Source organism: Solea solea, chromosome 1, assembly GCF_958295425.1.
Source record: "Solea solea chromosome 1, fSolSol10.1, whole genome shotgun sequence".
NCBI lineage: Eukaryota > Metazoa > Chordata > Actinopteri > Pleuronectiformes > Soleidae > Solea > Solea solea.
In genome coordinates this window covers 27,327,838-27,352,885 of record NC_081134.1, presented here as the reverse complement: position 1 = coordinate 27,352,885, position 25,048 = coordinate 27,327,838, and the positions used below count along the sequence as shown (strand labels likewise).

General features: G+C 42.4%; 1 protein-coding gene across 1 annotated transcript; it reads left to right on the top strand.

The window, feature by feature from the left end:
* The first annotated feature begins 1,740 nt into the window (after nt 1-1,740).
* LOC131460245 (melanoma receptor tyrosine-protein kinase-like) lies at nt 1,741-24,931 on the top strand. Its single transcript, XM_058630556.1, has 27 exons — nt 1,741-2,170; nt 12,361-12,512; nt 12,589-12,796; nt 14,349-14,477; nt 14,562-14,630; nt 14,748-14,866; nt 14,994-15,135; nt 15,280-15,393; nt 15,771-15,897; nt 16,056-16,129; nt 16,298-16,388; nt 16,464-16,663; nt 16,740-16,872; nt 17,097-17,187; nt 18,676-18,833; nt 19,947-19,979; nt 20,066-20,210; nt 20,288-20,410; nt 20,484-20,582; nt 20,656-20,841; nt 21,268-21,423; nt 21,535-21,610; nt 22,145-22,291; nt 22,361-22,458; nt 22,620-22,763; nt 22,845-22,923; nt 23,002-24,931. The coding sequence occupies exons 1-27, from the start codon at nt 2,056-2,058 to the stop codon at nt 23,328-23,330; spliced, it is 3,537 nt and encodes a 1,178-aa protein (XP_058486539.1). The 5' UTR covers nt 1,741-2,055; the 3' UTR covers nt 23,331-24,931.
* The last annotated feature ends 117 nt before the right edge of the window (nt 24,932-25,048 follow it).

The following is a 25,048-nucleotide window of genomic DNA, read 5'->3' as shown; positions in this document are numbered from 1 at the left end:
ATTTTTTTTGTATTTTAATGGTTATTCCTGTAAAACTGTAGTGTATTTAGTTCTGGACTTTGTTTTATATTTTATTCTTTTGTATTTAATCTCTTGTGGTGATATTTTATTTCTCTTTTTTTTCTTATTTGACTGAAGTTTATTTTGTAAATACATTTTATTCTTATAATGAAAACATTCTCTTATATTTAGTTAGTTTCTGTCTGTGAATGTGACATGAATAAACGTTTCACTGTTTCACTTCATCTTTTTTATCAAAAGAATAAAAACAACAAATAAATAAAAAAATAAAAGTCTAATCAATGAAATGAAAAATAAAGAGTTCCATTGTTTCTGCCTCGTCGCCAACACACAATATATTATTTACACACACACACACTCACACATACACATACACACACACACTCTCACGTACACACACACTCAAAACACTGATGTGAAAAAACAACCACGAGAAAAAGTGAAGGAGGGAAGGAAAGGAAGGTGGGAAGGAAGGAAAGGAAGGAAAGGAAGGAAAGGAAGGAAGAAATGGAAGGATGGAAGAAAGGAAAAAAGGAAGAAAGGAAGGTGGGAAGGAAGAAAGGAATGGAAGGATGGAAGGAAGGTGGGAAGGAAATAAAAGGAAAGGAAGGAAGGAAAGGAAGGAAGGAAGGAAGGAAGGAAAGGAAGAAAGGAAAGGAAGGAAGGAAGGTGGGAAGGAAAGGAAGGAAACTCTTCACATGAACTTGAAACCTGAAAATCACAAATTTTCTCTGTGAGCTTTGGTGTCAGAGAGTGAGTGGCTTATAAACACACGTGATCATGTGACGCAGACAAAGACGCGATCATGTGACACAAATAAAGACGCAAACATGTGACGCAGATAAAGACACGATCATGTGACGCAGGTCAAACATAGACTTATTTTATTTTATTTTAATAAGTTTTTCATTAAATCAGTTTTTTTGTTGTGTTAAATGTGTGTCAACAAAAAACTACATAAACACACACACACTGCAAGACCCAACCTGATGATGATGATGATGATGATGAAGATGAAGCAGTCGTGCTGCAGAGGTCAGAGGTCAGTTTCTGTTAGGAACAAAACAACATGTTTGATTGTGTTTGAACCTCAGGTCACTGTTTAAAATAAAGTTATGAAAAATGTAGAGAATGTCTTATGTCTGTGTGTGTATGTGTGTGTGTTTGTGTCCTCTTGTTACGACACACACAGAAAAATGTGTAAATAATTCAGTTTTAAATGTTACATTTACTTTAGTGTTTGAGTCTCACATCAGCACTTTGTCACACGCACACACGCATACACATACACACACTCCCTTTGTTAAAGACAAGTGGATTTAAGTGTTAAAATGATAATGACCGTGGTGTCAATAAAGAGAGAGAAATTCTGTGTGTGTGAGAAAGAGAGAGAGAGAGAGAGTGTGTGTGTGTATGTGTGTGTGCGTGTGTATGCATGTGTGTGTATGTGTGTGTGAGAGAGAGAGTGTGTGTGTGTGCGTGTGTGAGAGAGAGACAGAGAGAGAGAGAGTGCATGTGTGTGTATGTGTGCGTGTGTGAGAGAGAGAGTGTGTGTGTGAGGGGAAGAGAGAGAGAGAGAGAGTGTGTGTGTGTGAGAGAGAGAGAGAGTGTGTGTGTGAGAGAGGAAGAGGGAGAGAGAGAGAGAGAGAGAGTGAGAGTGTGTGTGTGTGCGTGTGTGAGAGAGAGAGAGAGAGTGCATGTGTGTGTATGTGTGCGTGTGTGAGAGAGAGAGTGTGTGTGTGGGGAAGAGAGAGAGTGTGTGTGTGAGAGAGGAAGAGAGGTGTGGACACAGTAGAGGTGTGTTCTCTTCCACTCACCAGCTCTCTCGGTGTGTGTGTCTCTCTCTCTCTCTCTCTCTCCCCCCGTCTCTGTGTCTATCAGTGACTCTCAGTGTCTCTCAGTGTCTCTCTGTGTCTCTCTGTGTCTCGCTGTGTCTTTCTGTGTCTCTCAGTGACTCTCACTGTCTCATGGCGGAGCCAAGGGTCCACACCTGGATCATTAGTCAGGATTTGAAGTGAAGAAGCAGTTGAAGACATGAGGACAGAGTTTGGACGAGGAGGAGGCGGAGCCAACACTCTGCTGCTGCTGCTGCTGCTGCTGCTGAGCAGCCACCACTGCTGCTGCTCCTCTACACCAGCAACCAGGAGAGGTGAGAGGGTGACAGAGTGAGAGGGTGAAGATTATATGAAAAAAATATGTAAAAATAGATTTACATATATTTTAGAATAAATTTGTAGAAATATAAATGACAATAAACAAACTATACAGTGTTCAAAAACAGTATCAGAGATATATAAATGTATATCATGTATAGTACAACGTATAAAAACACTCTAGATACAGTAACCTTTATGCAGCTTGAGGGAGACTGGAAAATTATATATATATATATATGAGTGTGTGTGTTTATATATACACACGTATATGTGTGCATATATATACACACATATATATGGATATACATACATATATGTGTGTATACATATATAAATATATGTATATATACACATATATACATATATTTATATGTGTATACATACACATATATAATACATATGTATATATAAATATATATGTCAAGTCAAGTCAAATTTGATTTGTATAGCACAGTGGTCACCAACGTGGTGCCCGCGGGCACTTGGTAGCCCGCGAGCAGCCAACGAGGTGCCCGTGGGCTCATTTCACTTCACCTCACTTGCATGTATCCATATGATCACTGAGTAAAATGTCCTGATATTGTTTATAAAAACTGTGATAATCATTAGGAGTAAGCACTGGACTTAATGTGTATGCAATTGAATGCATAATATTCATCATTTAAATGGTAAATTGCATAAAATGTTAATATGGTAGCCCTCCATATTATTCTCTACCCTTCAGGTAGCTCTCGGGCTCAAAAAGGTTGGTGACCCCTGGTATAGCACATATACAAACGGCTGAGCCGCAACCAAAGTGCTTCACAGAAAGTGCTTAAGTGCTAAAATACAAAAAGAAAAAAAAAAGAAAAGAGAGAAAAGAAAAGGGTTAAAAGACGAAGACCGAGTTAAACAATTTAAAAAGACACTAGTCAAAGGCAAGGGAAAAACTGGGATTTAAAAATATTTAAAGACTGGGCCGCCCGGATGTGTAGGGGGAGGGAGTGCCAGAGTCTGGGGGCTGCCACAGCGAAGGCTCGGTCCCCCCTGGTTTTTAGCCTGGTCCTGGGCACTTCCAACAACAGTTGTGTATATATATGTGTATACATACACATATATAAATACATATGTATATATAAATACTATATGTATATATACGTATATATGTATATACTGTATATAAAGAAAGTATGGAAGAAAGAAACAACTAATCATTGTTTCATTATTCATATTAAAACATCCAAAGTCATTTGGTCATTTGCATTTTTGCCTTTGCTTGTTCGCGTCAGTGTTGAAGTTAACGCCGAGCATCATGGGAAAAAAACAATGCCTGTGATTCAGGTTGTTTTTCTGCTAAAGAATGACACATTGTGTGTACGTGTGTGTTTGTGTGTGTTATCACAGAAAACAGCTGACCTCTCTTACTCGCTCTCTCTCTCGCTCGCTCTTTGTCTTGATAACAATTTGATTATGGACAGAATTTCTTGTAACTGTTTTGTTGTTCGGTTTGAACAGACAACAGTGTTGTTGTTGTTTGTGTTGTTGTTGTTGTTATGAAATCAGGGTCATGGAGGAGATTCAGGTGTTGTTGTCCAGAAAAAGCTTTTTCATTATTGTAGGGGTCCCCAGAATGGTGGTGTTGGTCCCGAAGGAGGTCCAAAACTCCTTGTGGAGGTTAACGATGTATTATCAGATGCTGTGGAGGTTCTTGAGGAGGTTCCAAGTGTGCTGTGGGAGGGTCTACAGATCTTAAAGGTAGAATTATAATGAAGTGGAGAACGTTTTCTAAAAAGGTTCCTGATTGTTGATAGCATTAGGCCAAGTCCATTATATATGTTTGCTCTGCTCTGGTCCTGGTCTTGACTTGGTCTTCATCCCTCAGTGTCTTGGTCTTGTCCTGGAGGATGTTGCAGATGCTTTGAGGAGCTCAGAATGTTTAGTGCACTTGAGTTTAAGAGGCTCTTGATGTGGTTGTGAAGGACTCTGAAGAGGCTGAAAAGCTCATCAAGGAGATTCTGCAGTTTCCTCTTTATGTCACAGAGAATCTTTGTGAGGTTGTAGAGATGTTCTTCAGCAACTTCAGGGGGTTTCACAGGTCCTTGATAAGGTTTTATATGTGATGAAATGTGAGTGTTGTGACTCCACAGAGGTTTGACCTTCACTCTGCAAACACAACAGTACAACAGTGTGTGTGTGTGTGTGTGTCTGTATGTTTCATTGGAGGCATTGAACTGAAGCATTTCCCTGAAACCAAAGAACTTGGAGTTGTGTGGTAACCATAACACCATTAGCATGCTGAGATGAAAACAGCAACAACCAGACAAATTCAAAACCCACCAAAGCTGGACTGAGACCTGGTCAAGTTTCCTGGCATGGGCCAGTGTGTCCACACACACACACACACACACACACACACACAGAGCTGTTTTATTAAGTAGTTAATAAGTTATATAAAAATACTTCTTTATATTATATATATTTATAATATTTAAAACCTATTTCCATAAAATTTAGATTTTTTTGTTTTAAAACTTCTGATTATATAAATGTGATCAATGTGATTTACTTTGGTTGATTTGGTAAATGAAGATCGATCTAGAGCAGACCTGGGCATCTTACGTCCCGCAGGCCACATACGGCCCTTTGGGCATCCCTGTCCGGCCCGCGGTATGTCATTATGTAAGTATTCATTATATAGTGTAGTAATTTTATATTTTTATATTTTTAATAGAGTTAGTTAGTAATTGTGTTTATTGTGTGTTTGAATGCTGCCCAATTTACACCAAAACAATACTATTTACAGCTTTTTTAGATAAAAGATATAACATTTAATTAAAATTAATTCAAATTGGCCTGGCCCTCAACAATATTTTTCGTTTCTCATGTGGCCCCTTGGGGAAAATTATTGCCCATCCCTGATCTAGAGGAGTCAACAGGTAAGTAAAAGACGAGATAGGGAAAAAAATACATAACAAAAATATAAAGGTAATCAAAAGGTAGCTAATTGTTAGCTAGAGAAAGCCAAATGTTAGCTAAACAACAGCCAAAAAGAAAGAAGTTAATTGGTAGCTAAGAAGCAACATGACTGACATCATGCACATTGTCCACATCCCGCATAACATTGTAGCTCAGTAACATTAACAGTAACAGTAACAGTAGTAGAAGTAGTAGTAACAGTAACAGTAGCAGTAGCAGTAATAGTAACAGCAGCAGTAGTACAGTCTGGGAAATTTTCAGAGGCGGAATGTAAAGAATGTCAATAATGAAGTTGAGAAAGTGTTGACAGGATTATACAGGCTCTACCTCGCTCTACCTCGCTCTACCTCGTACTACCTGCGCACTCTCTCTCCACTGTAACATGCAAACTAAAGGAAACACCTTTGACCTGTGTTTGACCTGTTTGACCTGTGTTTGACCTGAGTTTGACTTGAGTTTGATCTGTGTTTGACCTGTGTTTGACCTTTGTTTGACCTGTGTTTGACCTGTGTGAACTTAAAGTTAGGTTAAATAGAACTTAAAGTTAGGTTAAAGAGAACTTAAAGTTAGGTTAAAGATAACTTAAAGTTAGGTTAAAGACAACTTAAAGTGAGGTTAAAGAGAACTTAAAGTTAGGTTAAAGATAACTTAAAGTTAGGTTAAAGAGAACTTAAAGTTTGGTTAAAGATAATTTAAAGTTAGGTTAAAAATAACTTAAAGTTAGTCAAAAGAGAACCTAATGTTAGGTTAAAGTTAACTTAAAGTTAGGTTAAAGATAACTTAAAGATAACTTAAAGTTAGGTTGAAGAGAACTTAAAGTTAGTCTAATGAGAACCTAAAGTTAGGTTAAAGAGAACTTAAAGTTAGGTTACAGATAACTTAAGGTTAGTCTAAAGAGAACCTAAAGTTAGGTTAAAGAGAACTTAAAACTAGTCTAAAGAGAACTTAAAGTTAGGTTAAAAGGAACTTAAAGTTAAGTTAAAGATAACTTAGAGTTAGCTTAAAGTGGGGAACCTTCAGGGCCTTCTATGCTTTCAGAGAAGGTCCAACATTAATTCTGGACCAAAAAATATGAGTATTAAATAACATATATATATATATATATTGTATATATATTTAAAACATCTCTGTCATTTAATTTAATACAATACATGTAATACATTTTCTCTCATCTATGTACTAAAGTTAAGTTTACTGTCAAGTTCCCATCAGCAATGGAAGGGTTACTGTCCTGAAACATGTTATCCAATTAGAATCTGGCTCATTCAATTGTTTGGACTTCTCGGATCCCGGAGAAGGCCAAGCTATGTGTTTTGGTTTGGATAGTGATGGGCAAATTGACCAATCACGGTTTGATTTTAAGTGGGTGGGCCAAAAACAAAAGATCCTATGCCTTTGTGAAGTCCTAACAGCGCAGGTCTAACTGTAGACCACAGACACACTACACGACACACCCCCCAGAGTGGTGAGAGAGGTTGAGAGAGCGATGTTGTGGCTAGCTTGATAGCATCGCCTTTGTCAAGGTGGCCTTCCACAGAAAAACTTCAAGTAATAAAAAACGGAAGTCCAACTCCAGAACTGGAATTAAAAGAAAAGGTTATGAAAGTGGAAAGGCATTTCAAGACCGAAAGTTCTTATTAGTTGGAGACGTGCCCACAGTGTACCGGAAGCTGCACAGTGAAAACTATGGGCCGCACTTTGACTTCCCCAGGCTCAAGATTGAACTGACAGTCATGTACAAACATGGAGCCCATCAGACCTGCTGCACTTTCTGACACTTAATGAGCTGACTGAGAGCATGCCGCAGCTGTATCCCCTCACCTGCCTGGTGCTGACCATCCCCGTGTCCACCTCCCCCGTGGAGTGGTCTTGTCGGCTCTGAAGCAAATCAAGAGGCACGCCAGAACCAGTACTGGACAGGATTGCCTGGGAGCTTTGGTACTGATGTCAATAGAGAAAGGACTTCTTTTGGAGCTCAAGTCAAAGCACAAACTTGTGCCATCGCCCACTTCACAAGGAAAGACAGACGAATGGATTTGGTTTTCATGTAAGGTAGGCCTATGTTGTAAGCCACATCAAGGGCGTCACTTTGTTTATAAAAGTGCCGAGGACAATAACCATAGTTTAAGTGTGGTTTGAAAAATACTGGGTACTTCATCCGTTTGACGTTTCATTACAATATGCACTGCATTACAGTGTATTGAGTGGCTCTGGCACTCTTATTAGGGAAAAGGAAAAATAACACATACACATACAAACAACTGAGGGCCGCGCGAAACTGAGGGCCAACACGCGCTAGCCAAAGTGGGATCCCGGAGGGGCCGGGCGCACCTTACTTCATTGTATCTTAAATAGTCCTTCTATTACCAGCTTGTGCATTAGAAATTGGATTGTAGTTTGAGGATGCTCATGAATTTATTTGTCAATGTCTGTATGGTCTGTTGTGATTTAATAGCACTGTCCATGGTGATGAAATGAGCCTCGTTGTCAGCAGTGTCACGGGGTGACCTCATTTTATATTTCCAGATTTTGGTTATGTTTGCACCAGAGGTTGCACTAGACTTTTTCGTTGTCTGTCATTTTGACTGACAGGGTCATAAAAATCCCGTCATAATCAATTTTTCTCGGTCACTTTAAATGATAATAATGACATATTCAATTGCATTGTTCATATTGCAGTGGAATATGAACAGTTCACCTGTGGCCTAAACGCACAGTCTCACACCTTCCTCCTGGTCCACATGGACTTAAATCGCGTGCCTGCTTGCGCGTAGTTGCGCGTGGTAGGAAATCCCGCAACATGCGCTCCTTCTGCACCAGTGGATCAGCTGCACCGGTCACAGACGCGCTCCAAAGCCTCCTGTCCATAGCTCTTTAACACGCTGTCAGCACTACAAGAATAGCGAGATGCATTGAGTACGGTGTCCAGGTCAGAAATTATGCTTAGATTCTCCGATGGGAATCTTTATTTTGTCGCACAACATTTTTCTATCCTCCCTCCTCAGCCAGGAGAACTCCCGCTACCACTGAACTCGCCTAACCTCCTTACTGCCGCTTCCTCGCTCCGCTGAGGCCAAGGGCTGAGTTTGTCCTTCATCTGCATCTATCCCTCTTTTTTCACCTCTTTTATCAACATAGTTTTTAGGGGTGTGAATTGCAATCTGTCAAAATGACGGATGGCTCTCAGATTTTTCCGTCACCGTTTTAAAAAAACGGTCAATGACGGAAAATATTCGGTTAACGCGACCCCTGGTTTGCACTTAGTATGTTTATTTAATTTCAACTATGTAGCCTAAAGGGTCTCCAGTTATATGAAGTTAATGTTGAGAATGTATCTCGTTGCAGGGAATGTAATTGATGTTATGGTCTATTTGTTTACATCCTTGTCATCGTTAATTAAAGAATTGCAGTTGTTTAATGCTTTCAATTCATCGTACTGTTGCCTTTTTTCCGCGATTATTTATTTTCTCGATGATGGCTGAGATGAAGGCCCAGCTGTAGCGCTCACGGTTCGCCACTGGTCTAAAGAGAACTTAATGTTAGGTTAAAGAGAACTTAAAGTTAGGTTAAAGATAACTTAAAGTTAGGTTAAAGATAACTTAAAGATTGGTTAAAGATAATCTAAAATTAGTCAAAATCAGCTGTTCAAGTCAAGTGAAGAAGTGACTCCTTTTTTATAAACCACTGCTAAAGCTAAAGCTAACGCTAATCCTGGACTCGAGATGCTGCAATTCTGGAATTTAGGAAGAGAGAGAGAGAGCGAGAGAGAGAGAGAGAGAGAGAGAGAGAGAGAGACACAGAGACAGAGAGGGAGAGAGAGACAGAGGCAGAGAGAGACAGAGAGAGAGAGACAAGCAGAGTCTCGCTGTGACCTGCTCTCTCTCTGACAAACTCCCACACACTGCTGCAGGCAGGACCCACACACACACACACAGAGTGTTTGATGGGGGTGTGTTCCATTTAGTTTTTCACAGCAGAGATAGAAAACCTCTCTCACTCACACAATCAGTGTCAGTGAACTCAACACATGAAAACAAACATCTGATCAAATCATTCATCATTAATTTATCATTAATTACTACTGAAGTGGGCGGAGCCTCTGGCATAAAGTCGTAAATTCATAGAATCTCAGATCTTATTTTTGATATTAAAGATATAAATGTGTGTGTGTGTCTGTGTGTTCATAAACTGTTAATGTTTGTGTTCATGTTGTTTATTGTGACAAAATCTCAACATTTAAACCAGAATATAAAAGTCACAGTGAAACTAAAACCTGCCGAGTGAGTAAGTGAGTGAGTGAGTGAGACTTCTCAGCTACCCAACACATTCCTGAGAAACTGTGTGTGTGTGTACGTGTGTGTGTCTGTGTGTGTGTGAGCTGCAGAGAATCAAGGCTGTTGTCTTCCTGTTATGACAGCTCAGTGTCAGGTTAAGTAAATGAACAGCTATGAAACCATGAATCTGCACGTCAGTGGACGCGGCACTGTTCAAATGAATGACACATATAAAGGTCAGTGAACGCAGCACCTTACTTCATTTAGATGTGACGTAAGACATATCCATGTGAAGGACACATGTCCTCTTCATGGACATCTCTCATGATCCTTAAAAGATAGCTGGAAATTAGAAAATATAGAAAATAGCTCAAAGTTGGTCTAAAGACAACTTAAAGTTAGCTAAAGGTTGGCTAAAGTTAGCTTAAAATAGATAAAAGAATAGCTAAAAGGTCAGATAAAATATAGTCTCAAGTTAGCAAAGTAAGCTTAAAAATAGCTAAAGGATAGTTTAAAGATAGCTAAAAACAAAACAAAATGTTAGCTAAATCACAAAAAGTTAGCTGAAAATGAACTTAGAGTAGAGATAACTGAAGTTAGTATAGAAATAACACGTCACATGTCCACATGTCCCGTACATGGACACATCACATGTCCCGTACATGGACACGTCACATGCCCACATGTCCTCTACATGGACAGGACATGTCACATGTCCACATGTCCTGTACATGGACACGTCACATGTTCACATGTCCTGTGTCAGTTGAGTGGTTTTGTTCTGAACATCAATAAAAACACTTAAACTCAGCTTCAGTGATGGAGCCTGAGGAAGGGTCACTGAAGGTCACTGAAGGTCACTGAAGGTCAAACTCTAAAACTATTGATTGTAAAACACTTTTAAACTCTAGCTTTTATGAATCAATATCTGTGATTGTTTATGGTTTAGTTTAAAAGCTGCGTGATGTTGATGTAAAAACAGGTTAGTGAAATTTTGTGTGTGTGTGCTTGTGTGTGTGAGAATGGGTGCGTGTGTGGGTGTGTGTGAGCACATGTGTGCGCGTGTGTGAATGTGTGAGAGAGTAGCTGGTAAATGCTGTTAGCATGAAGCTGACGTGATTAGCATGGTCTAGCATGTATTTACGAACACTTAGCGAAGCTTCCTCACATGCTCACAAACATTAGCTTGTCCATGTTGATAAAACAGATCGTTCAGCATCAGAACCAGGTCACATGATCTAGTGTGAGTCCCTGTCAGGTGATGACCTCCTGCGCTAACGATGTTAAGAAGTTGCTTGAAATATTAGCATAATTTAGGTAAATAGCAAGCTAGCAGAAGTGTAAACGCTAATCTTCTTTGTTGTAAAGTGACACAAAGCTCAGCTCAGCTGATACTTACTGTGATTGGTTGCCTCGTTGTTTGTGGGTGGAGCTTAGTCGTAGATGAATTAGCTTTATGTGTACGATGTGTCGTCAATGAGTTTATTTACAAACCTGAGGAAATAAACACGAACAGTTAGCTGTGTCTCTGTTAGCTAGCTAGCTAGCTGGCATATTTACTTTAGAACCATATAAGAACAAGCTAGCGGTAAAAAAAAGCTAAGCCCTCGTCCCAAAACCAACAGCATGTCTCTCTGAGGTTGTTCTGCACGTCCATGGCCATTTTGTGTCAACAACAAAGAGAAGTAACAACATTGTCAATGTTGTTTTTTGGTTTTACTCCTCTTTTGTCACTCTCTGTAGTTCTCAGTCAAAAAGCATCGATTTCTCACCTATACGTTACATTTACCTTGAAACTTTATTCACTGGTTAATTAGTTAACACTGGTTAATTAGTTAACTAACAAGCCGATCTAGTTTATTACATTTCATGATATTAATATTTGAATGAACTCCAGGGGGCGCTGCAACTGAAACGTCTGAACATCTGAACATTTGAACTTGACTCTTAGTCGTTAAAACAATATTTGAGAGTGTGTGTTTGTGTGTGCGTGTAACCTTGAATAAAGGTCGTCACAGATAAGAGACCGAAACATTGTCTCAAACTCAAACATGTTTTTAAAAACACTCACTGGCTTCAGTTCATGACTCGGTATAAAAAGTGCTGACTCAGCAGGATCAATGATAATTATTGATCAGTTTGTGTTGAAGCAGAAACGTGTCTGTGCTCGTCCTCTGTCACGACTCAGCCAACGCTTCACCGTCATCACTAACACTGAGATTTCACACGCACACCCGCACACACAGACAGGAAATCTTTTCATGTTCACTCTGCCGTACAAAGCACGACGTCCAAGAAACACAGATCAGACCTGTTTCTGTACAAACAGGAGTGTGTGTGTGTGCGTGCATATGTGTGTGTGGAATGAAGGAAAACAACAGAATGATGATGGTGTTGACAGAAAAGGACAGAGGAAGGAAGGAAGGTAGGAGGAGACCACAGGGAGGAGTGAGTGGGAGGAGACTAAAGAGAGACAGGTCCAAATGTGTGTGTGTGTGTGTGTGTGTGTGTTTGTCCAGATGTGGATGCGTCTCCTCAAGGGTCCAACCAATGAGCTGCCTCCAGAGTGAAGCAACAGCCAATCAGAGCGGAGCAGAGAGCAGCTGAAACAACAATGTTTATTGACAGATACAATCTCTCTCTCTCTGTGTATATGTGTATATATACAGTGTATATACTGTGTGTATATATATATATATATATATATATATATATACATATATATATACAGTATATACTAAACAACTATAAACAATAAATAAAATGGAATTCAAAAGAATGAAACACAGTATAGTTGCCGTCATCAGCTGAGTAGAAGAACTTCCTCCCTGCTTGTTTCTGACCTTACGTCACTGTGACAACCTGCTCCTCCTCAGGGTCAGGAGGTCACATGTGTTCTCCTCAGGACCTGAGAACTTCTCCTGACAGGTTCTCCTTCTTCTCTTGTGTTTCAGTGTGTCAGGGGATGAGTAACCAGCTGACGCTGTTGGGCACTCGTGAAAATCACTATAGCAACATGGTGAAGGTGTACGGTAACTGCACCATGGTCCTGGACAACCTGGAGATTACATACACGCAGGAGCACATGGACCTGACCTTCCTGCAGGTGCGTCTCTGAACCGGAGTCACAAGCAGAACTGGTCTTTAATTGAAACTGTTCATGATGGTTTTTCTCTCTTCAGTCCATCCAGGAAGTGAGTGGTTACGTCCTGATCGCCATGAACGAGGTGGCCACCATCCCACTGGTCAATCTGAGGCTGATCCGAGGTCAGAACCTGTACGAGGGTCAGTTCTCTCTGCTGGTGATGTCCAACTACATGAAGAACCACTCGTCTATCACCAACAACTACACCAGTGGCCTGAGGCAGCTGCAGCTCAGCAGCCTGACCGGTACCATGGACACACTAACAACACACGCACACCAAAACACACTAACAATTTACGCACAACAAAACATGCTAACAACACACGCACACAAAACACGCACACCAAAACATGCTAACAACACATGCACACCAAAACACGCTAACAACACATGCATACCAAAACATGCTAACAGCACACGCACACCAAAACACGCTAACAACACAGACACCAAAACACACTACCAGCACACGCTAACAACACACGGACACCAAATGACGCTACCAGCACATGCTAACAACACACAGATACCAAAACACGTTACCAGCACATGTTAACAACACACAGACACCAAAATATGCTACCAGCACACACTAACAAACATAGACACTAAAACACACCACCAGCACACGCTAACAACACACAGACACCAAAACACGCTACCAGCAGACACTAACAACACACAGACACCAAAACACGCTACCAGCACATGTTAACAACACAGACACCAAAACACACTAACAACACATAGATACCAAAACACGCTACCAGCACACACTAACAACACACAGACACCAAAACACACTACCAGCACACGCTAACAACACACAGACACCAAAACACGCTAACAACACACAGACACCAAAACACACTAACAACACATAGATACCAAAACACGCTACCAGCACACACTAACACACAGACACCAAAACACACTACCAGCACACGCTAACAACACACAGATATCAAAACATGCTAACAGCACATGTTAACAACACACAGACACCAAAACACGCTACCAGCACACGCTAACAACACACAGACACCAAAACATGCTACCAGCACACACTAACAACACACAGACACCAAAACACGCTACCAGCACATGTTAACAACACAGACACCAAAACACACTAACAACACATAGATACCAAAACACGCTAACAACACAGACACCAAAACATGGTACCAGCACACACTAACAACACACAGACACCAAAACACGCTACCAGCACACACTAACAACACACAGACACCAAAACACGCTAACAACACACAGACACCAAAACACGCTACCAGCACACGCTAACAACACACAGACACCAAAAGATGCTACCAGCACACACTAACAACACACAGACACCAAAACACGCTAACAACACACAGACACCAAAACACGCTACCAGCACACGCTAACAACACACAGACACCAAAACATGCTACCAGCACACACTAACAACACACAGACACCAAAACACGTTAACACACGGACACCAAAACACACTTCCAAAACAAGTACACACACACACCATTGTCAAACAGCATATAGAAGACAGGAGAACACGCCAAACACACGTCATGAACACATGTAGAGTCAGTGGATTGCGGGCGAGTGAGCTGTGATGATGTGTTGCTCTTAGGCCACACCCACAACGTGTCAATGCTTCAGGGTTAGCTGCTCTCACATTCACAGTGTGCACAAACTCTACCTGCGACGTGTGATGTCATCATGATCGCTGCCGGAGAATCGTTATTTTAATGACTCTTTGAATCATGTGACTTGATCTTCTCCTCGCAGAGATTCTGAAAGGAGGTGTGAAAATTACCCACAATCCCCTGCTGTGTAACACTGCCACCATCCAATGGTGGGACATTCTGGACGACATCAACCCCCGCCTGGTTTTCAAGGACACGTCCATCCAGAAATGTATGAACAGTAGCAACAACTGTGATCTTTACATTGATATGATGTTTAATAAACGTGTGTGTGTGTGTGTGTGTGTGTGTGTAGGTGAGAAGTGTGACCCCAGGTGTGTTAACGGTTCATGTTGGGCAGCTGGTCCAGAACACTGTCAGAGATGTAAACATCATTATTTTTTCTTTCTTTCCTCATTTTTATTTTGAATTCTACAGAGTTAAACATTCTCTCTCTCTCTCTCTCTCTCTCCCTGTCTCTCTGTCTCTCTCTCTCTCTTAGTCACTAAACTACTGTGTGCCAAACAGTGCAGCCGAAGGTGTCAAGGTCCGAAACCGAATGACTGCTGTAACGAACACTGTGCCGCCGGCTGCACGGGACCACAAGCCACCGACTGTCTGGTCTGTATCACTGCAGCTTCCTCATATTATAATCAGTGGTCTGTTCTTAGCTGTCTATCCTCTGGTCTATAAACAGTGGTCTATCTTTAGTAAAATAAATAATTGTGTGTGGTGTCGCCCTCTTCAGGCCTGCAGGGAGTTTAATGATGACGGAACGTGTACAAACCGGTGTCCTCCTCTGTCCTTCTACAACCACAAAACTCACCAGGTGGAGAAAAACCCCAACGCCAAGTTCATGTTCGGGGCAACCTGTGTTGCTGCCTGTCCACGTATGATTCCAAAATGAGTTACAAACATATTAATTCAAAAAAATAAAAAAACTGTCACATTAGCTCCACCTGTTGGAGGCTGTGGACATTACAGCCACATACCTTAAACCTCTCTGTGAAGATCCCTGTTTTCTTTGTGTGCAGATAACTACGTGGTGACGGACGGTTCCTGTGTAAGAACCTGTGGTGCCGGAATGTACGAGGCTGAGGAGAGCGGAGTCCAGCGCTGTAAGACGTGTGACGGACCATGTCCCAAAGGTAGACGACTTTCAGACTGCACTCAACTCTGGACAATCTCCAGAGAATTGTCTTTAACATTGTCCAGAGATCGTCTGAATAACATCAGGAGATTGTCAGGAGATCGTCAGGCGATCGCCAGGAGATCGTCAGGAGATTGTCAGGAGATCGTCAGGAGATTTTCAGGAGATTGTCAGGAGATTGTCCGGACAGGAGATAGTGAGAAGGCAGTAGGAGAAGCAGTTCCATCCCCTTGCTTGGATTTTCCAAAGATCCCTCTTGCTGTTGTGAACGTGTCTCCTGCTGTGTTCTTACATATGAACATACTCTGAGCCAGTTCTGTGGACATTATTTGGAGAGAGAGAGAGAGTCCTGATGGAATGTGGTTCTTCTTCCAGCCTGTGACGGCATCGGAGTCGGCACTCTGACTAACAGCATGGCAGTGAACGCCTCCAACATTGAGTCCTTCAGGAACTGTACGAAAATCAACGGAGACATTTCAATCATCCCAACATCGTTTTCCGGGTCAGAACAACAACACAACACAAACATGACACAACATGACACATGACAGTTTTACCTAATGTGATCAGATTTAATCTAACGATAAGCTGTGATGCCTTCAGTGTTGTTAGTGAAACTGATATTTTTAAAGTGAAGCTTGTTCTGATTGGCTGTTGCAGGGACGGGCACTATAAGATCCCACCCATGGACCCAGCGAAACTGGAGTATTTCAGAACTGTGAAGGAGATCACTGGTAGGTCAAAGGTCACTATATTTCACTTCTACAAAGGTTAACTGAACAGCAAACAATTTCTGCAAATTAACACGAACCACGACTACAATTTAATTAGATTTTTAACGTCATGCAAACATGTAAATGTACCTAGTGTACGAACCTGACCTCTGAACTGTTTGACCTCAGGTTACCTGCTGATCCAGGCGTGGCCAGAGAACCTGACGTCTCTGTCTGTATTCGAGAACCTGGAGATCATCAGAGGGAGAACAACGCGCTCGTGAGTCTCATGAAGTTGTCAGACATTAGACGTCCACCAGGTGTCACTGTCTGATGTCGTGTTGGTTTCTCGCAGTCAATACAGTCTGGCGGTGGTCCGAGCTCACGGCCTGCGTTGGCTCGGCCTTCACTCGCTGAAGGAAGTGAGCGCTGGAAGAGTGATGCTGCGGAACAACATCCGTCTCTGCTACACCAGAGCAGAACAGTGGACCCCTCTCTTCAGATCCACTGACCAGATCACCAACATGGGCAACAATGCGCCTCCTGACGTCTGCGGTGAGTCTCTGATGTTTGTCGCCATGGAAACGGGTGTAAGAGGACATGTTAGAAAATTAGTTGTCTCTGTTTCTAGAAAAACAAAATCAAACCTGCGACGACGAGTGCACGGATGCTGGCTGCTGGGGTCCAGGTCCAAACATGTGTGTGTCCTGTCAACACTTTGACCGCAGGGGGCGCTGTGTCTCCTCCTGTAACCTGCTGCAGGGGTGAGAGACGCACACCTGAAAAAACACTTTCAGATACTTAACAAGCAACATGCTGCCACCAGGGGGCGTCTCCTTCAGAACAGTTGTGTGGAATCATGGGAGCTGATCAATGTATAACCAGATTTATGACTGTTCTATATATGTACTATATGTACTACTACACATATAAATACTTGTTTTCTAAGTATATGTACTATATGATCTAACTTTTCCCTGCTCTACAGCGCCCCCAGAGAGGTGGAGGTGAACAGTAGCTGTGTTGAGTGTCACCCAGAGTGTCTGCTGAAGACGGGAGAACCGACCTGCCACGGTCCAGTCAGTGCTGTCGCTATTTACTTATGCTAATGCTCACACTGATGATAACGTCACAGCCCTCTGATTCATTTCCACAGTAGATTTAAAGAGGCCATAGCATGGTCCTAGCTCACTTTTATGTGAGATATGGAGGTGTACTTACAAACATGAAGTCGTTTTTATGGTCAAAAACCTCCTAGTCACTGCAAACGAGCCAATGTAAATGTCTCATCACTGATGCTCTTGTCAGCCGCGCTGTTTCAGACCAAAACCACACCCGCAGAACACGGACTGTCTTGTGATTGGCCAGTTACCTGGAAGTGACGTCATTGGCGCGTCGGCTCTAAGACCCGCAGCTCCCCCTTTGGAAAGGCGAATGCACCGCTAGTAATGATCAAAACATTGAGTAATGTCGTCATCACGACCCCACATCGTAATCTCTTACACATTTGATCTGGAGTCTGACCCACAGTCAGAAGACACTGTGACAAGTGAAAGACTGCTGCAGGATGCCTGTAGCTTAGATAACGTTGTGGCCACCGAGATGAAAAACACACACACATGCTAATAAAACACGAACGAACGCGTGTAGCTTAGCCTGTAGCCGGCTATCGCTAATGCTAAATGACAGAAAAAGCACACAAAGACAGTTTTACGGTTTGTAAATATTGTAATATACGTATTGTTGGCACTGCTCCTTCCTTTAGGTGAAGTTTGGTGCTGTGTCTTGCTTTATATTGCTACTTTCAACCGCAGGAGAAGAAGCTGCTGAGTGTATCGGTTGTACGGAGCCCCGGACATGACATGGTAAAAATGTCCATGAAATAGCTAATGTGTGCCAAAATACTACTTCGTGGCCACGAAATAAGTATAACGTGCGCACATTATACTTATTTCGTGGCCACGAAGTAGGCACGAAATATTTATTAATAATATTATAATTCCTGGACACCTGGGTAAGCAAATCGAGCGGTGCACGCGTTAAATAAGTATAATGTGCGCACGTTATACTTATTTCGTGCCCACAAAATAGTATTTTGTGAGCACGTTATAGCTATTGTGGGGGCACAATTATTTTTCATTTTTACCATGTCATGTCCAGGGCTCCATACAACCGATACACTTAGCAGCCACAACAAGAGTAGTTCTTCTTCTACGGTTAAAAGTACGTCACCGGATGTGCCCGGACTCTAGTGCCCGGACTAGGAGGCGCTGCTGTTTAGAGGAGTGGTGAAATTCGCTAAGTGATGTTATTAGTAAACGGAATTGCATTTCCGCTTCGTAGAGCTCAGGAAAACAATCCAACCCTGCACTCTCAGCAGTGGCTGAACTGATTGTTATGGACTTTTAGGGCTTCATAGACGAGGTAATGATATCAGATACACACAAAAACTCAGCGTTAATTGGCACTTCCGGGCTATGGCCTCTTTAAATATAAACAAAGGAATAAAAGAAAGAATAATTTATAAATAATGAAAATCATTTCCGTCTCTTGTCTCTGACCTTCAGGGTCCAGACCACTGTTCTCAGTGCATTCACGTCATGGACGGCCCTCACTGCGTCCCTCGCTGTCCACGTGGCGTCCCAGGAGACGAAGACACGCTGATCTGGAAATATCCAGACAACAGGGGTCAGTGTCAGGCGTGTCACCAGAACTGCACTGAGGGGTGAGACACGTGTGCACTGCCACACACAACACGCCCTAAACATGTTAACAACTCCTTAACAACACAGCAACAACACGCTAACAACTCGTTAACACCATGCCCACAACATGTTAACAACTCGTTAACAACACAGCAACAACATGCTAACAACACGTTAACAACACAGCAACAACATGCTAACAACACGTCAACGACTCATTTACAACATGCCAACAACTTGCCCACAACACGCGAACAACTCGTTAACAACATGCTAACAACACACTAACAACTCATTAACAACATGCCAACAACACACTAACAATTCGTTAACAACATGCCAACAACACACCAACAAATCGTTTACAATATGCCAACAACATATTCTCAACATCCCAACAACATGCTAACACCCCAACAACATGTTAACAACATGCGAACACCCTAACAACATGTTCACAACATGCTAACACCCCAACAACATATTAACAACATCCTAACAACACGCTACCACCCCAACAACATCCCAACAACACGCTACCACCCCAACAACATGTTAACAACATGCGAACACCCCAACAACATGTTAAAAACATGTGAAAAACCCAACAACACGCTAACACCCCAAAAACACGCTAACTCCCCAACAACATGTTAACAACATGCGAACACCCCAACAACACACTAACAACTTGTTTACAACATGCCAACAACACGCTAACCCCTTGTTAACAACATGCCAACAACACGCTAACAACTCGCCCACAACATGCTAACAGCATGCCAACAACACGCTAACACCCCAACAACATGTTAATAACTTGTTAACAACATGCTAATACCCCAAAAACATGCTAACAACTAGTTTACGACATGCCAACAACACACTAACAACTCGTTAACAATACGCGTTAACAAAATGCTAACACCCTAACAACATATTAACAACATGCCAGTAACACGCTAACAACCAACAACACGTTAACAACATGCCAACAACACATTAACAACATGCCAACAACCCGCTAACACCCCAACAACACATTAATAACATGCTAACAACACATTAACAATATGCCAACAACACAATAACACCCCAACAACACATTAATGCACACGTGTGTGTGTCTGCAGGTGTTCTGGTCCTGGACTCTCTGGATGTACAGGGTAAAACTTGGGGGCGGGATTCTGTTTCCATGATGACAGTAAGTGATTGAGTCAGTTTGCTTTAACGATTACCTGTGACGTCACAGTGCTGTCACACACTCCACGTGGGCGGTGGCCGTGGTTGGCGGACTCCTCCTCCTCGTCATTGTGTCATTGGTGGTTTTTCTGCTGCTGCGGAGAAAACGGATCCGGAGGAAGAGGACGGTGCGGCGCCTCCTTCAGGAGAGAGAGGTGAGACAAACGTCTGCCTTCTATCCATCCCTCGCTCCTGTACGTGTGATGACATCATCAGTGACCCTGTGTTACAGCTGGTCGAACCGTTGACTCCCAGCGGTGAAGCTCCAAACCAGGCTCTGCTGAGGATCCTGAAGGAGACCGAGTTTAAGAAGGTCCGTGTCCTCGGCTCCGGAGCTTTTGGCACCGTCTTTAAGGTAACGACACACAAATGATGTCACTTCCTGTGGGCTAATGATGATGAAGGTGATGATGATGTTGGTTCTCCAGGGTCTGTGGACTCCTGAAGGTGAGAACGTGAAGATCCCAGTCGCCATCAAAGTTCTCAGAGAGGCCACGTCACCTAAAGCCAACCAAGAAATTCTGGATGTGAGTCTTTTCATTGTTTTTCAGTTTCAGCTCTGAGCTCCTCCTCCCCACGCTAACACCTGTGTGTGTCTAGGAGGCGTTAGTCATGGCGAGCGTAGATCACCCTCACGTGTGTCGTCTGCTGGGAATCTGCCTGACGTCGTCGGTGCAGCTGGTGACGCAGCTGATGCCGTACGGCTGCTTGTTGGACTACGTCCGATATCACAGGGAGCAGGTGGGAGCGCAGTGGCTGCTCAACTGGTGTGTCCAGATCGCCAAGGTGAGTCCAGGTGAACATGTTTAAGTCTACGATATCTACGTCACATGATCACGTTTTTATCTCAAACTGAAGTTTATAAAACAGTCACTCTCCCACACCAAAGCTCATAGAGAAAATGATTGATTTTAGCTGGCAGGGACACAGGAGCTGCTGGTCCTCTGCTGCCTCGTGTGGTCACTTTGTGTCACTGAGTTCAATCTGAACATTGGATTTCTAACACTGAAGTGACAAAATAAGAAAATTAGAATTTAGTGATGGAGGCAGCAGTGGATCAACAACTCCTGTAAATCATTGATTTTCTCTCTGGATTTCAGAAACTGAACTATCCCTTTAATGATCTCTTCCTGTCTCCATCTGAGGATTAATCTGTGTCTGCAGCTCATAGAGACTTATCCTGAACACAGCAGTGTGTGTGTGTGTGTGTAGGGGATGAGTTACCTGGAGGATCGTCACCTGGTTCATCGTGACCTGGCGGCGAGAAACGTCCTGGTGAAAACTCCAAATCACGTCAAGATCACAGACTTCGGTCTCGCCAAACTACTGACGTCTGACGAGAAAGAGTACCACGCTGATGGAGGGAAGGTGTGTGTGTGTGTGTGAGAGCAGTTAAATCTCAGCAGAAGAAGAACTTTAAAGACACACGATTTCGTCCAATCAAGTGCTGTAATCTCTTAATCGCTGGACCCCCTGTAGGTTCCTATCAAGTGGATGGCGTTAGAGTCCATCCTGCAGTGGACGTACACTCATCAGAGCGACGTGTGGAGCTATGGTCAGTCAAACATGTCCTTGGATTAATCCAGGTTTTTACTCTAGGTTTAATCCTAAATTTAAAAATCTGTGTTCCAGAATTTAAAGTGGGAATATGAAATTTGATTCAGGAAAAATAAATGTCCCTGGGTTCAATCTGAAAAAAGTTCAAGTCCTTGGGTTTAATCTGAAAAAAGAAAAAAAAAATCCATGTTCCTGGGATTAATCTGAAAGAAAAAATCCATGTTCCTGGGATTAATCTGGAAAAAAATCCATGTGCCTGGGTTTAATCTGAAAAAGAAAATCCATGTTCCTGGGTTTAATCTGAAAAAAAAAATCCATGTTCCTGGGTTTAATCTGAAAAAAAAAATCCACGTACCTGGGTTTATTCTGAAAAAAAATCTATGTACCTGGGTTTAATCTGAAAAAAAAAAATCCACGTGCCTGGGTTTAATCTGAAAAATAAAATCCATGTGCCTGGGTTTAATTTGAAAAAGAAATTCATGTGCCTGGGTTTAATCTGAAAAAGAAATCCATGTTCCTGGGTTTGCGGCAGGTGTGACCGTGTGGGAGGTCATGACCTTTGGCTCAAAGCCGTACGATGGGATTCCGGCCAGTGAGATCTCGTCGGTGCTGGAACGAGGAGAACGACTTCCTCAACCACCGATCTGCACCATAGACGTCTACATGATGATGGTCAAGTGTGAGTATCCTGATGATGATGATGTTGATGAAGATGATGATGAAGACGTTGACCTTCTGTCGTCCTCAGGTTGGATGATTGAACCGTCCAGTCGTCCAAGGTTCAGAGAGCTGGCAGTGGAGTTTTCAAAAATGGCCAGAGACCCGTCCAGATACCTGGTCATACAGGTGAAGTTCTCACTGGCTCTGGGTTTTTTCCTGGTTGGTTCTGGGTCAGGGTTTTTCTATTGGTTCTGGGTCAGGGTTTTTATTCGTGGATCCTGGGTCAGTCATGAGTCAGGGTTTTAGTCTCAGACCACGTCACTGACGCTTCCTGACTGGTTTCCCAGGGCGACCTGCCCAGTCCGTCGGACAGCAGGTTTTACTCTCGACTGCTGAGCGCCGACGACACTGAGGACATGGTCGATGCAGAAGAGTACCTGCTACCTTATAAAGGAATGGGTAACCATGACGACCAACCCTGCGACCCCACGGTACAGAGCCACAGATCCACTTAAAGAGTTGCTGAGTGAGTGTTTTTGCAGATGATGGATGTGTTTCTGTGTTTGTATCAGAATGGTGGAGTGGTTGCTGTGAGATACATCACCGATCCCACTCACAACTCACTGGAGAAAGATGACGTCACTGATCACGGTACAAATGCAGACTGATCGCAACGCATCAATAAGCTCAGAGAAAATCAATGATTATCTCACGTCTTTCTTTCTTTAGAGTACATGAACCAGAGCATGGGTGAGACCAGCAGCAGACTCTCTGAGGTCTGCAACCTCAACTATGAGGACTTGAGCCCGGGTTGGGGCGCTGCCTCGCTCCCTCTGTCACAGCGGGATCCCAGACCAGAATACCTGAACACCATGCAGAACTTCCTGCCCCTGTTGGCCGGCGACAGCCTGGACAACCCGGACTACCAGGCGGACTTCCTGCCTCAGGGCAACGCCACGGCAACCACTTCCTTTACCGGTAACGGCAAGTTCCTTCCAGCGGTGGAAAACCTGGAGTATCTGGCTCAGGGTGCTGCACTGCACACTGCTGTCCGCTAGAGGGCAGCAGATTCAGACAGAGAAGCTCACCTGTGCATCAGGATCCAGACGAACTTGATCTCTGCGTTTGTCAAGTCGTGTCAGTATTTGTACGGAAAACAAAGAGCGTGGAAATGAACAGTATTTAAAAATGTAAATGTAGCATTTAATAATTATGTCAAAGAAACCTTGTATTATGAGCACAGTGACGCCCCATGCTGGAGGTGTGAGCTTCTGCAGTTCTTTCTCAGTCTCATTTAACGTTTACGATGACTCTGAGCTAGCTTTTTCCTGTAGGGATATAAATTTAAGATGCTAGCTATTCACAAAAACCTAGCTTCTAACTGGCACTTAGCATTTTGTCCAGCTAGCCTGTTGTTGTTTGAATAAATGATCGTTAGCTCGTCCCGATATTACGTAGGCAGTATCTGTTGCCCCCGATATTGTAATTTCACATCGTCAACTTTTGAAAACTCTGCCCCCTACTGGTGAACCTAGATATAAAGCTAACATTAAACAACACAAACAATCTTTACTTTAAATACTTAGACGTAGATATTTCTTATAAATGCTAAACAGTGTGTCGTTAAAAACTTGTGCACAGGAAGTGACTGTTTGAATGTTATATAAATATATAAATATTAATGTTCATGTGATAATTGAGTAAAGAGTGTTTTAATTCATTTGAAGTGACAAACTCTAAAATATTCAACAAACTGTGTCCGATAACGTTCTCTGGACTTTTCTGTTCATGTACAAAGATTGCAGAAGGAGATCGTCCAGAAAACCCAGAGCGAGGGGGGGGGGGGGGGGCGGAGCCTGGGCCAATGTGTAGGAAGAGTTTCACTCCAACGTTGACTGCAAGATCTGGGAAACTGTACGGAGTACTTACATACAGTGCCTCCTGCTGGACAGTTTCAGGAAGTTCAATGAACAAACTGTCGTCACATGACTTGAAATAATTTGTTTGTTTTTTCAGGATTTTGAGCCAAACCCTGGATTATTAATCCAGGATCATTTGTTTTTCCATATTCAATTTATAATCAGAAATTGCAAAATAAAGTTGCAAAAATTGTTACCTCGTTATTATGTATGTAGCAAATAATTCCACTGAACGCGATATTTATGCTGCGTTCAGTTTACATCGGAAGTCAGAAATGGGAACAATGTCACCCCGAGTTCACACGTTCCGGTCAAGAAGTCGGAAAAAAATCAAAGGAACCATTGTTAGCGATAGCAGTCGATAACATGATATTTCGCTCACGAGATCATTGTAGCAACATGTTTACGAATAAAAATGGAAAAGTACGACGTGTACGACAGATTTTTATTGTGAAAAAAAACACAAAACAAGAAGTGAAATCATCGGTGAAAGTCGCAGTGTATGTATCGAGGGCGGCCATCTTGGAAATCCTATGTCGGAGTCGCAGTCCTTAACCTCGGAAATTCAGAAATCTCAGGGAAAATGTTTGACATAACATGAAAATAACACAGTGAGGTAACGATGAAATGCGATGAAATGATTAGAGAAAATAAATTTGAAATTATTTAAATAAAATGTCGTCGCACTGAATGTTTTTTTTTTCACTGTAAATGTTATTAAATGTGAGCTAACCTGCTAACCTGTTTATTGATTATTGATTGATGACAGGGAGACAATGATCTGTCTTTTTTTCTTTATTTACTTTCACACAAACGCGAGCATGTGAATAACAAACAGGAGGTAGAGTCACATGACC